At 45.0% G+C, this 14896-nt stretch overlaps 1 protein-coding gene across 2 annotated transcripts in view; it reads right to left on the reverse strand.

Moving 5' to 3' along the window:
* The window catches only part of EVC2 (EvC ciliary complex subunit 2), a 1020434-nt gene that overhangs the window by 567154 nt on the left and 438384 nt on the right, over nt 1–14896 (reverse strand). For both annotated transcript variants that reach the window (XM_069631972.1, XM_069631971.1), the window contains exon 15: nt 706–910. In XM_069631972.1, the coding sequence (XP_069488073.1) occupies nt 706–910 (205 nt within the window). The remainder of the gene's footprint in view (nt 1–705; nt 911–14896) is intronic.

The raw sequence follows: 14896 nt of genomic DNA on the forward strand, positions 1-14896 counted from the left end.
GGCCACACAGTAGAAATGAGTAACCAGTAAGCAAGGATGGTGAGAAGCATCATAAAAGCTCCAAGTGGTAAATAGTTACCCCCCAACACCACTGGCACTCTCTGCTGCCAATAGGTTTTCTCCTGACAATACAGCTAAAGAGGTGTACCCGTGTTTTGGGAAATATTGTTAAAAAAGAGGATTTTCAACACATAGGGCCCATTTTGAGAGTCACCATAAACCGGAGGGGGAACTCCTACATTTGCGTGCAAACAGGTCTCCTTTGCTGAATATTTTCAATTTGAAGTGCTAAAGGGAGGTGTTAAGTGAAGGTAAAGCCACCTCCATGCCCCCTTTTTGCACTCCTCATTAAACATTGAGTAAATGCATGTTAGTCAGCATTTATACTCCACATCCACAATGGAATCCCCAGCATGTATGCCAGCACGAAAACGTCATGCTGGAGTGTGCATGTGGCGGAAAGGAAAATGAGGCGGAATTGTAAAATACAGTAAAATAATGACCTACAATTCTTCCGTAGAATCAATGCGTATACATTTTGGACATTGATTTCAAATTAAAGCGTTCGCGAGGCTGTAGTGTTTCGCTTCTGCATGGCAATGGCCTTAAGAGGGAAGGAAGGTGGTGTTTATATTGTGCACGCAGCGCAAGCTGACATTGGCGCGCAAGGTTAAGGAAACACCAGCGCGCGCCCCCTGGCCTCACCGGTTTGTCTTGCGCGGGAAGGTATTGATTCGCCTTCAGCAGCTCCTGTTTCCTCCACGCTGACTGGCTGCGCTCCTGCAGGAGCCGGGCGCGTGCCACTGGCAAGGCCAAGCTCCTGTCCATCTGAGAAAAGCCGCAGTGGAACACCTGCTTCAATGGAAGGAGTTCTTCGTCAGACAACACAAGAGGTAGACCTACGATTTTCCTGTTGGGGACACAAATAAAATAAAGTGCTGTTACTGACAGTTTTTGTCTTATTGTATTTTTTAAGTTTATTGTTCATTTATAACGCGCTTAATACCAGCGGGATCGGGATTCGAACCTCTGTTGCGACGCGTTGTCTTGCCCCTGAGCGTGTGCGTTTTATTTTGAAATTCGATGCAGTTTAATTATGAATTTAAAACCACTGTCTAGTAAACAAAAAGTCAGAAATGCAGACTGCCGTGGGAGTCACTGAAAGGCCATAACATCCGATTGGAACCCGAGTTGTGGAAAAACGGCAGTAGCAGCATCAGGAGATGGACCATAGAGTGCAGCCGATGGGCACAATTTTTTTAAAAATCAATTTTTGGCCACAGAATCACCACTAACAATATTTGTAAATACACGTACAAAATAGAAGCAAACAAGGCAAAAAGGATGATTGGAAGATACTTATCTTGCTGCTAGCAGTAACGAAGTGGATGAAACCTTTTTTTCTTTTCTTTCAATTATCAGAGGCATGGGCGGTCCCACGCAGGCGCTTCCTCATCCTAAAGGATGATGTGCACCAGACCCACCAATCATTACTTAGCTCACATAAACTCACAACTCCTCCCACCGCCCCATCTGCCTCACAAAATCCAACATCACACTGCTCCTCCTCCTGCCTCTCACCCCGTCACCTCCCAGCAAAGTCCTCCCACTCAGCTCAGCCACACCTAGCGCAGTCAACCGAACCCTCATCAATTCTCTCTCTTCAACATGTCTCTCACACCTAAGCAAAAAAAGTCCCACAGTCTCAGGCACCCCACACACCGCACAGTCCCTCGACTCACGCTTCCCCACTCGAAACAGACAGTCATTCAGCCCCACATGCCCTATCCTAAACCGATTCAGCATCACCTCCTCCCACCTCCTCCATTCCAGACTCCCCGCATCCACCTTCACCGACACTTTTCCACGAACACCAAACATCCACCTGCCCTTCACCCCACTCACCCACCTCTCCTGCCACTCTTCCATGACCCGTCTCACCATCACAGCCTTCACCTCATCCACACTCAAAGGCAACCTCACATCAACCTCTCCCCTCCTCATACCCTCACCCACCGCCAGATCCACCAACTCAATACCCAAAATGCCACTGTGACTGGGGACCCACGCCAACTCCAAATCCATTCCCCCACGCACACACTGATCAATCTTCCTCCTGATATCCAAAATCACATCCTTCCTATCACCATCCCCTGCCACAATCGCCTGCAACCCACTCAATGAATCCAAGAATACCACCACCTTCTCATACCCCAACTCGCACACCCTATCAATCGCCAATGCAATCGCCACCAACTCAGCCGTACAAATAGACACATCATTCGTCAGTCACCCCATTTTATACTCCCCAGTGTTTTCCAAATAATACGCCATACCCACTCTCCCAGACACAGGATCTTTCAAACCGTCCGTGAACACCTTGCATCCTTCCTTCCCTGCCACATACGCCTGACCCAAAGCCTTGATCTCACCCCGCAAACCTCGCTTCTTCGACACCACACTCGCCAACTCTAAACACACCTTTGGAGACCCCCATCATTCACATCGGCCATCTCACCAAATCCATACCTGTCACAGCCAACAACTCGCCTACACCCCACTTCACCCCTTTCTCCCACATATGAAATCCCAAAGTGCCCCCCTTCCTCCTCCACCGGTCCCTATAGTAGTCAAACCTCCAATAATACTTCAAACATTCACGCACCGGATGAGCCACACTCTTCGCACTGCACTTCACCCAACACCTCGTATTCAACGCATCCCTCCTCAACCCCAACGGCATCTCCCCCACAAGCACCTGCACCGCATTCACTGGCGAGGACCTCATCACACCCGAACACACCCTCAATGCCCTCGCCTGCACCCTATCCAACCGCAACTTCTGACTCGCTGTGAAACCTACTGCCACCTGACATCCAAAATCCAACACACTCAAAATCAACCCCTTATACAACATTCGTAAACACTTCTGCTGCGCACCCCACTCTTTCCTAGACACCGCCCGCAACAAATTCAACCTACGTTTACACTTATCCACCACACCATCCACCTGCAAATTCCAGTTCAACTTCCTATCCAGAATCACCCCAAAGTACCGAAACTCTTCTACGCTCTTCACCCTCACAACTTTCAAAACCAATTCTAACTCCTGCTGCACCCTTTTCCTCGAGAAAACCATACTTACACTTTTATCCACAGATGCCAAAAAGCCCCATTTCCCACACCACTCCTCCATACGCACTATCGTAGCTTGCAGCCGACTCGGCACCAACAACAAACTCCGCCCTCTTACCCATACCACACCATCATCTGCAAAAAAATCCACCTGACATCCGATTTCCGCCAAAGCCCGAATCAACCCATCCACCATCACATTAAACAGCATTGCACTAATCACACTCCCCGGCGGCGTCCCATTCTCCATCTTCCAAACCTCAGACACCACCCCCTCACTCTCACCTGAAAGGTCCTATCTGCCAAAAACGCCCTAATCCACCGAAACATCCTCCCTTTCACACCCATCTACAACAGTCTTATCAACAACCCGCTCTTCCATACCAGATCATACGCTTTCTCCAAATCCAAAAAGAACGCCCCCACCAACTCCCCATCACACAACGCCTCCTCCACACCAGTCACCAACCTTACTAACGGATCAGCCACCGACCGATTCCTCCTAAACCCACTCTGGAAATCACTCAATCGCCCATTCGACTCCAAATAAAACCCCAATTGCTCAACCACCATCCGTTCCATAACCTTACACATCACAACAGTCAGTGCAATCGGCCTATACGACTTACATTCCGTCGGAACCTTGCCACCCTTCAGAATCGCCAACACAATCGCTCTCTTCCACAACTTTGGCAAAACTCCACTCTTCCAGATCTCATTGAACAGCGCCAATACCTCCAACTTACATTCCACTGGCAACTTCTCCAAAAATACATACATGACCCCATCCACCCCTGGGCTAGACCACTTCCCCTTCCGAATCTCCCCATCCAACTCCACCATAGAAAACGGAACCTCGTACTGTTCCTCCCAAGGCCCAACATCTGCCAACAACTCCCGCATCTCCTCCTCAACCACACCCATATCTAGCCTCACCGCTTCTGGAAAATTCCCTGAACTGTGCACCTCCGCAAAATACTCCCCCAACAAATCTGCCTTCTCCCCTTCCTCACTGACCACCTCTTCCCCTTTCAACAACACAGACATACCACCCTGCGGCCTCATCAATCCGGACATCTGCTTGAACTGTTTCCAAACCTCACCCACACCAGAATCACTCCCCAGGGACCCACAATAGCCCCTGCAATGTCCTCGCTTTCTTTCCCCAATCACCCTCTGCACCACCGCCTTAGCCTTCTTATATGCCACCAGATCCACCAACATTCCCGTTCTCACCGCCCTCGCCCTAGCCTTCTTCCGTGCCGCCACTGCTCTTGAACATTCCACAACCACCAAGGAACCTCGATCTTTCCACCCTTCCCCTTCTCAATCTCCGGAATTGCTGCCACAGACGCTGCTCTCATTCCCTGCACCAGATGCTCATTCCATTCACCCACCCCCCCCCCATCCCTTCCCATTGAAACAATCAAATCCCAACACACTCCCTTATACACCTCCCAATCAGCCTTCCTAAAATTCAACCGACTCCCAGACATACGTGGCCTGATCCCTACCTCACCCCTCACAGTCACCAAAATAGCAGAATGATCGCTCCCCATGTCCCCATCCTCACGCACCTCCCAATCACATTCACCCGCAATTGCAGCAGTCACCCAGGTCAAATCCAAGCACGACAACTTCCCAGTCCTCACATCCAACCGCGTACCCGAACCATCATTCAGCAATACCAGACTCATTTCATCCGCCATCTCCTCCAACAGTTCCCCATTCGTATCTGTCTGATAACTACCCCACAACGTGTTGGCACTGGTAAAATCGCCACACAAAACACAAGGTCCCACATGTCCCCTTATCACTCCAGACAGCACACCCACTTCCACCACCTCACACGGATTATAATAATTCAGCACCAATACTTCCGATCCTCCTACCCGAATCCCTGCCCCAATCGCCTCTACTGCTCCATCAACCACAATCTCCCTTGCAACCAACCCCTTTTGAACTGCTAGAGCCACACCCCCTCCTCTCCCCTCCATCCTATCTTTACGAAACAACTCAAAACCCGGAATCACAAACCTCAGATCACCCCTTAACCACGTCTCCTGAATACAAACCACGTCAACATTCAATTTCCCACACAACACAGCTTTCAACTCCTGACCATTCCTCAACAAACTCCTCGCGTTCCACTGCAAAATCCTCATGCCGGCACCCCACTCTGCTTCCGCACTTTAGCAACCATCCTAAACACATCCTGTTGCGCCACATCCACAACACTCAAAAACCTCCTCCCCGCTTCCACCACTCCTTTCGTAAGATGCGACACACTGATAGGCACATTCCCCTGGACCAGCTCCAGCACACTCACTATGAAGCACATAAACTCAGTTTTCGGGACAATCACCATTTCTACGCCTTTCACCTCACCCAGCACTTTCTTTCTTCCCACAGCCTCATCCACCACTGGCTCTTTCGCACTCACCTCACTCACTACCCGTGCCGGTTTCACCTTTGCTACAGCCTCCGCATAAGACAAACCTTCCGCTGCCCTCACCTGCACTACCTCTCTCGCCACCCTGTGACTCTCATACCCCCTATACGCGGTAGAATGCCCCCCCCCACAATTCACACACTTCTCCGGGGTCTCCACCTTGCATTCCTTAATATCATGATCTCCACCACACCTCCCACAGTGTCTCTCATTCCTGCATACTCTCGCCACATGTCCAAACTGTTGACATTTATAACATCTCAAGGGCAATGCTACATAAACTTTCACATGGAACCTCCGATATCCCAACTCCACCACTTCCGGACACTCCGTCCTCGCAAACCTCACTGCCACAGTCGTAGACACCACATCCCCATGTGCATCTCTCCTCCCCAACCTCCATGCTTCCACCACCCCCACATCCGCCAATTCCTTTTCCACCTCAGACATATTCACAGACACTGGCACTCCATACAGCACCCCCTTACACGACACACCACTTTGATCAATCACTCGCACCGCATGCCTACCCAGACAACGCAGCTCCAGAATCTTAGCCTTGCTACCAGCATCCGTCCCCTCCACCAGCAACCGGTCCCCAGCCACCAATAACACCCGAGTAACATCCCCCACAGCCGCCTCCACCCATCTAGCAATTTCCAACGGATTCACCCCCAGAAACGTCTTCTCTCGACTCTAAGGCTTCAACACCACCTTCCACACACTGTCACCCTGCATCTTCTCCTCCCCAGACCCACCGCTCTCCGAGGCTTCCAGCCCTTTCAAAACGCGCTTTTCCTGGATTACCGACCCAGTGTTGTTCCGGACCAGCCCCTCTTCATCATCCCTCGGGGATCTGCTGCGATCCTGTCCCCCACTCTCCTCCTTACCTCCTTCCACAGATGTAGATTTTATAGTCATCATTCTCCCCCTATTCACCCCCTCCTCCACCTCCTTTTTCTTTCCTTTCTCCTTGCCCATCCTTACCTCCTCCTTAGCGCTCATTCCCCCCCAGCCCCAGCCTTGAGAGTCCACTACACCTCCTCGAGCCCAGCACCCTCCACCCAGTCACCGCTCCGCCCTGCCCGAGTCAGCCCACTGTTCTCATCTGCAGCCTGACTCTCAGTGGATGAAACCATGACGCAGCTTCCTTTTATGGCCTGACACTGCTTGCGATTGGTTAAGAGAAGTCATGCCTTGGGACGTCATCGTGGGACTGAGTCCCTGTAGCATGAGCTGTTTTCCAAGCATGTTGGACATTTTATATATACAAAAAGTTTGGTCTTAGAGTTTTTTCTTTGCTGCTAGTTTCAGACGTAAAGTTAAAATGCATAATACTCACCTCTGTGTATTTCTATAGAATTCCCTCCCCAACCCCTTAGAAAAAGCTATTAGCCATTATTGGGTTGAAATCTAACCTGAAACGTAACCCATATACAATCGGCTGTGTCTGGAATACAGACTAATTCAGAAGAGTTTTGAAGAATGAGTGTTTTTCCTTTGACGCAAATGGCAGCTCTCATCATCTTACCTCCCTTTTCTTTGGATGCTTTATGCTGTAATACTTCCTCTTCCGGTCTTTTGACACATCTATTAATATGTTCAACCTCTTTCTTTATCCGCAACACTTCATCTAATGGAGGGTCTCCCTTAGAAAACAGTTGCACTCTAATTTTACCGTCTCTGCACTCGAGCATGAATTGGTCTCTCAACCTTTCCTCTGTCTGCTGCCTGATTCTCACACGACCTGTAAGAGAGGTGACGAATTGTTCCACAGACTGTCTTCTCTTTGAACTCTCTTCCCAAATGTGTATCTTTCGAGAATGCCACCGACTTTGGTCTCGTAGTGCTTAGCCATTTAGGCAATGCATTTCTCAGATTCATTTAAAAACCATTGATTCTTCTAGTGAGAGGTCATGGAGACATCGTATTTCTCTTGGCCAGGAGTGCCCAGGCAGTGCATAAGGAGAGATTTCTCTCTTTTCACCCCATAGTTCGTGCCAGACACAGCTGCAGCATAATGTTCAAATGATTTCTTCCAGCGATTCCATGGCACAGGGGGTTCTTCTGGATTTGGAAGTAAAGTAATGGGAGGAGATATGTTTTGTAACATTGTTGCGATTGGGCTACTGTCTCCAGCACCCTCTATGCTGAGTGTGCATGCATTCACTTTGTTCCTGAAAATGTGTGTATTGATTCCCTTAGTTTTTTGTTGTTTTTAAGCATATCGATAACAGTGCTGAATATTATTTAAGTATTAAAGTCATGTATATGTAGAGGCTTCTCCTTCCATTGTGACTCCTTTTAATTCTCATCAGCTGTGAATTTATATTTTTCTGGGCAGATGAGGTGGTAAGGGTGGTTCTGTTGCGTTATATGCGCATCACCGGGCAACGCTCCATCTCTTACAGGAGATGCATGGAGGGGTGCACGCTCTGTTTATACGTTGCTAGGTAACGTAGTGAGCAGCCTATTCATAAGGTGGGCACACTGGCAGTATAATGCAGGGTGCTTTACTCCAACAAGAGAGCAACGGTCAGGCACAGGCTTGGGTCACGTGCGTCTATGACGGTGCAGGCGGGACAAGCGGAAGCGCTACAGGAGGACCATATGGCAGTGACCTACCTGTCTGCACCATTCTGCCTTCTGATGGACGCGGACTGGGGTCGACTTAACCACTTTGTATTTTTTTCGATTTCTGATACAGCATAGTGGAATCCTGCATGGAAGGCTGGTGGGGCACCTCGATGCCACTATTGTAAGGATTTGTCCCACAAACTCAGTATAAACAAAGGTATTTATTTTCTTACGCTCATTACATGAAAGCCCCATCCAGCAGCACACAGATCCACCTCCTCTCAGTCCCAGTCCTTCAACCGCTCTTCTTCCATTCCACATTTTCCTACATCATCACACTCCACATTCTCACTTTCCATTCCATCCTTACCTGCTAGCACACTACAACAGAGTTAATTGCTTGAGTACAATCTACTGGCTGTACAAAAAGCTGGTTCGTCTTCGATCAGTTAGATTAATTAGTATGATTAATGACAAACTTTAAATATGTATGCATAATCCTATATGACTAATGATGTTCAACTTGGTTTTAGCTGTAGTGTAATTCATGAAACAGTCCTTCAACAGGAAATATGAATATCCTTGGGATGTGAATCAAATGGTGGGGATTGTCACACAATAGGGGCAGGGTGAATACACTGGTTTGTGTCATTTTTTACTGATAGAGGTTGAATCCACGGAACAACCTAGTAGAAGTATGCAAGTAATACTTATTTGTGAATAAAGTAAGCTACCAGTGACAAGACACATGTAAAATGGTAAAAAAATATGTTTTAAGATATCATTCCCTGATGAAGTGGCACAATTAGCCATCTAACATCGAAACAGGTTGGAATATGAGGCTGGAATATAGTCAACAGAAGAGAGTATAACACCCCAAAATAATGCATGTAAAAAAAGTCAAGATGCATCATATGGACTTTTACAATGTATACATATGCCCAAAAGAAACTACTGAAGGATGTATTGTATCTTTCATGGTGGTGTTCTACTGTGCAGGGCATGTCAGTGTCAAAGAATCAAAGACTGCTTAACACATTTCTGAGATGCATGGTTTGTATAGGTGCAAACCATTTTCTATAGTTTTTTTACAATTTGGGTAAGTGTATGGAATTCACTGATATAACATATGAATATGTACAAATGACATTATTGATGTTGTGTTGCTTGTATGTTTAGAAGAGGTGAATACAATTCACTATGCATGGGCATGGCAGGTAAACTGGGCTGCCTGGATTTACGTGCCTAAGGAACATACCATCCCTTAAAAAAACATTCACACAGAGGACTTATATGTAAGTGTATGCATAAACTGTTCTGATTTTTCAGTGGCACTACGTGACACGAGATGAAACTATAGTATTGAAGTACAACCAGGAGCGAAAGAGGGCATGTGAGAAGGGACACACGGAGGGCATGTGAGAAGGGACACACTGTAGCTGAGTATTGGTTGGTTATTCACCTATTGGCTGCCCATTGCTATGTTAATTCCTACAGTCCTTCCCTCCCTTTGCTTGCCCATTACCCAATATACATCCTACTGCGAGCTAATTGTGCTAGCTCTAACAAGCAGTAACATCAAACTTCATCCTGCCATTATTATTTCTAAGCAAGCTGCAGAGTGTTAATTACTTAATAGTAGCCATAAATGGGCTACTTGTGAAATATAAATGTCTTAAACAAGTGTGCCTTCAGCAACTTGATTCATATCTGTTCCTAGCCAACCCTTTCGGCTCGTGCAGAGTAATACAAAGGCTTTTGCCTGGCACTGCTATCATATGCCTGGGTAATTACAGGTATGTCTAATACGTAAACTGATGAGGACAAACCCAGTCAAACGTAAATTTAAAGAAAAATAAACCCAAAGAACCTAAAACCCGTTGAAATTGCTCATACACTCAATTTCAAATAATAAATCGCCTTTAAAAAAAAGCTATGAGAACATACTCAATAGTGCCATTTTACAAACAAATTGCCTGGTAGAACCAGGGGACTGTATGGTAAACACACCATTACAACTGGATGATTTAGACATAATGCATTTTATCGAAGAATCGCATGGTGAAGGAGCAGCACAAGTGCCGGACATGCTCAACTCGAACAGATCAGTCAATTTAAAAGACAATCTTGACCCATCAGACAATTGTTCAATTACTAGCCCTCTTCGGCCTTGCACGATGACAATGGGCGACTACTACTGACTCATTAATCAGCCAGCAAGTTTTTGATTGCTTACGAGTGTTACTTACGAGTGTTACCCGTCCCTTAATCTTGGAATCGAAATTATTTTTAAAGAGGTGGACTGTACAATCCCAATCGTTCTAGGATTCTTTACATATTTGCTTCCATACCAGCATTAAGGCTCTTGGAGTCTAGAGACTTGGAGCAAGTAGAATTCACTGATTAATCTAGACGAGATTCTGCAGCACCTCATTTGAAATCCAAATTAATTTACAATCCAATTTTGAATCATCCCAAAGCATTCATGTCCATAGGGATTGACGCTTTTCATCTCAAAGAAAGTCAGATAGCGAAATCCTTATTAAAAGGAGTAGTTGACAGGTATATGGGTGTAATGAAAACAGGTTGTGAGATGCTACCCATTAAATGTATGCTGAATAATAAGGGTTAAAGGAGGGTCCTAATCGAACGGGCCAGCTCGTTCTAAGTCCTTGGACTGGTCATGGTTAACACTTCTTCTCTCATCTAACAGAAACGTCCCATTGGGGCCTGCCCATCTTTAATCTTTCCAGCTTGACCATACTGAATACATGGGGTTACAACAGTTTTTTGAAACATTTCAGAATTGAATTTAGTCCAAGTGTTTCTTTTCTGGAAGTTCAGTTTACAGAAGCTCCCACATTAGACGGATATAATCTGTTATTGAGAAAAGCTGGTAAAGGTTCTCTGGGTTGCCCTTTCAGTGGAATGTTAATTGGTTTTCATAACAATCTCTGCTCCAATGTACATGAACGACCATGACATGTGATGCCAGTATGTTGTGGAATAAGGATCCAGTTGTATCTGTTAATGTATACTGGAACCCAAAAAGGATCTCACAAAAATTGCTATTCTTGGAAATTAACACTCTTAAGTGATTGGTATACTGCCACTGTATCCAATTGGGTCATCATAACTGGTGATCTTGACTGTATCTTTAACAACGACTACATATCGCTCACACGCATAATAGATCCATGCAGAGATGTAGGGATTGGGTTGAGTTGATGGCAGTTTGGGATTTATATAAAGCAAACGTTAGTTTACCATGGCCAGCAAATGTTGTCAAGAGGGACAAGTAATAGCACAATTGACTATGTATACCTTTCACAGGAACCTTTCAAAAGAGCTAAAGCTTTCTGTGTTACAAGAAATGATGATGGTGACCACGCAAACCTAGAATTGACACTTAAAACGTACGAACAGGACCTGCATGTGGCGTTGTACCAGACATTGTTCCCTAAAATATTCTAGAAACCAATGTCTTCCAAACTACATGAAAAATTTAACATCAAACTCTCCCTGATGTTTGAAGATGGTGGTGTAAAACCTACCATTAGGAACTATAATGATGTAATTGACAGTATCATGAAAAACAGAAGTACACAATTGCAATTGACGAAGTCCCACATGTAAAAGTTACCAAAGAGCCATGTATTCGATCGGGCAGTTCAGGATACAAAGAACAATCTGTGGTATGATAGCCTTATAAATGGCAATATGGTCAGAGAGACTTGAAACTGCACGTTAGTATTGGAACGCGGTACGAGGCTTCTGGTGAAAAGCAGGCATGCAGAATGTGGCATGCGAGAGCCTTGCAAAAGGAATTTAATAAACAGACAAATTACGATCCATGCGGTTAGTCGAGCACTAGGCCCGGGCTGTGTGGACTATAATCACTAATTATTTGCAATCAAGTGAACAACAAACAGAATTGAGAAACAATCTATGGTCTTGTGATTTGGTGTATTATGTGGACTTGAATTGAGTACAAGCCTTGTATTCAGACAAGGAAAAAGGTCTGATTCAAAGAATAGAGCGACTTGAAGAAATTGTTAAGCAATGGACAAGCAAGTTTGCTCATCACATGTATTGTAGCGTAATAGGGAGAAGTCACAAATAATATTTCTTTATTTATTATTTTTGTATTTGGGTAGTCTTTTACACTGCGTGTTTTAAATTGGTTTAGTTGTTTCTCCTGAATAAGGGTCATTATTGACAATGACTGAGAACCGAAACATGTTGAGCATGTAAGCAGCAACATAGTGATTGTGTTGTCTGAAGTGTATCCAGCGAGGAGAAGCTGTGTTTTTTGCAACATATAAACTTAGTTGTTATAATTTGATGCTATTCATCTGTATTTGTGAATGAACGTTCATAAATTATATGCGTTTATTTATTTTGCCTTTCCTTCTTCCCTTCTCTACTGTGATACATGTGGGGGTTTATTCACACCCTTTTAACCTTCTAAACAATAGTTTTAGACCAGCCCATTTCTGGCTGTTTTACCTTTTATGTCTTAAAAACATGATATTTTTGTAGAGAAAAAGAAAAAACAAACTATATTTTGTGTAAATAATTAAGATTGAGAATGGGTCAGCTCTGTTAAAAGTGTATCAGAGCTGCACATCTGCATCTGTGGTGTGAACTATGGTAGTTCAGACAATCCTTATAAGGCAAACATGTTTTGGAAATGCAATATAAAAATAGGATTAAGCAGCACAAGATTGTCATGTACACCAGAGACAGTGACCTGATGATCAATTCCATTATTAGGAAAAATTGTGAAACCTTCTGGTCATTGATAAATAACATGGACCAGAAACCAAAACTTTCCCAGTTCCATTGGATTTTGAGGAAGCACATAGTTGTTTATTGTATGCTACAAGATTTGGCCATAATTGTGGTACTGAAAACCTGTTTAAAATAAGGAATTTGCCATATTTTCTTCTGAAGAAACTGAATCTGTTATTATATAGTCAAATAATTCTAGCGCCACAGGACCCAACAGCCTATGTAATATTTCCTTAAAAGTAAACCCTCATCCATGGTCCTTCGTTTTGATGGACCTTTAAACGAAATTAAATGGAGGTGTAAAGTCCCTAAAACCTGGTGTCAAAATTACACTGTCCACATTTATAAGAAGGCTCAGAGGAAGAATCTATGAAACTACCAACCAATCGCTCTTCTGCATTCAACCAGTATAATGTTTGGCCCATTAGTACTTAGGAACCTAGGCAATTGGGCTTTTGATTGTGATATAAAACCAAAATACCAAACATGGTTCAGAAAAGGTATTGGCTGTACATTGTCAACAGTTTACAGTGACAGGCTCTTCTTAAAAGGTAGAAATCCCTTATAGATGACCCACTTATTCACCCTGTAATGTATTGAAATTGACAGTGACCTCCTGTGAAACAAACTGACAAATGGGGTAATTAGCCCAAGAGGTCTATTAAAAATCAAATGATCACATACTGATATCACAGTACTGGTGCGTATCAATATGTCTGGCCCAATTAGTACACAAATATGCAAATCGAGAGGTCTGGGACATGGATGCGTACTGGCACCCTGACTTTATACTTAGCAGACCTGTTTTACTATTTTGAAACCACCAGGCATTTTCCCTCTACGATTGATCAACTGTCTTTAGGAACCATGGCCTTTGCTGATGACATTATGATTTTTGACCAGACCCCTATTGGGCTGCAACGATCATTAAACAAATCAGAAGAATACAAACAAGACAATGATCTGTCGATTACAGTCGACAAATCATCTGTGATAAGTAAGGGAGACATGAAACCATGAAAATATAGCGATTACTTATACAAAAAGTCAGACAATAACACAGCATACTGTTTATCTGGGTTTCCCTCTCGATTCTAAAACAAGGCCAAGTATTATGACTCCGCTAAGGAGTAGCACTCCTTAGAGCACAAATGTTGTATATTTACATTATGTATTGCGCATTTACCATCAAGCCTTTGATCAAGTTTTACAAAGGAAAGATCATTCCAAATTTGTTATATGGATGGGAGGTCATCTCGAGCACATTTTCCTCCGACAAATGGGAGTGGTCTCTTTGGAAAAAAACTTTTCATCTTCTATTCTGTCTCCCGTTAATTTGCATAGAATACGATCACTTGGTTAATACATCACATAAAAAATAATAATTTTGAGGCAGTCTCCGGCAGTCTCTCTACCCTGCCTACTCTTTCTACTGTGGGAGGACCCACTAAATAACAGTGTACACCGCGGAGTGGTGAGCGGAGCTTGAGGCGGGGGTTGAGGCAGTCTCCGGCAGTCTCTCTACCCTGTCTACTCTTTCTACTGTGGGAGGACCCACTAAATAACAGTGTACACCGAGGAGCGGTGAGCGGAGCTTGAGGCGAGGTTGAGGCAGTCTCCGGAAGTCTCTCTACCCTGTCTACTCTTTCTACTGTGGGAGGACCCACTAAATAACAGTGTACACCGCGGAGCGGTGAGCGGAGCTTGAGGCGAGGTTGAGGCAGTCTCCGGCAGTCCGCGGCATTACGCGGCTCACGGCCCTCCGAATGAAGCCCCGAGCGCCCCGTGGACCTTGCGAAACTTCCTTGCACGGATCTTTAACTACTACATCAAGCCCGTCGAAACCTCAATCCGAGCGCACAACAGAACAGCGCTTACTAAGAAGTAACTTCAAGTCTCAGGATACTGCGTCACAGAATCCCTTGACACAAAACTCTA

The sequence above is a fragment of the Ambystoma mexicanum genome, chromosome 6q (genome assembly GCF_040938575.1).
Source record: "Ambystoma mexicanum isolate Mex_15411 chromosome 6q, UKY_AmexF1_1, whole genome shotgun sequence".
Taxonomy (NCBI): Eukaryota; Metazoa; Chordata; class Amphibia; order Caudata; family Ambystomatidae; genus Ambystoma; species Ambystoma mexicanum.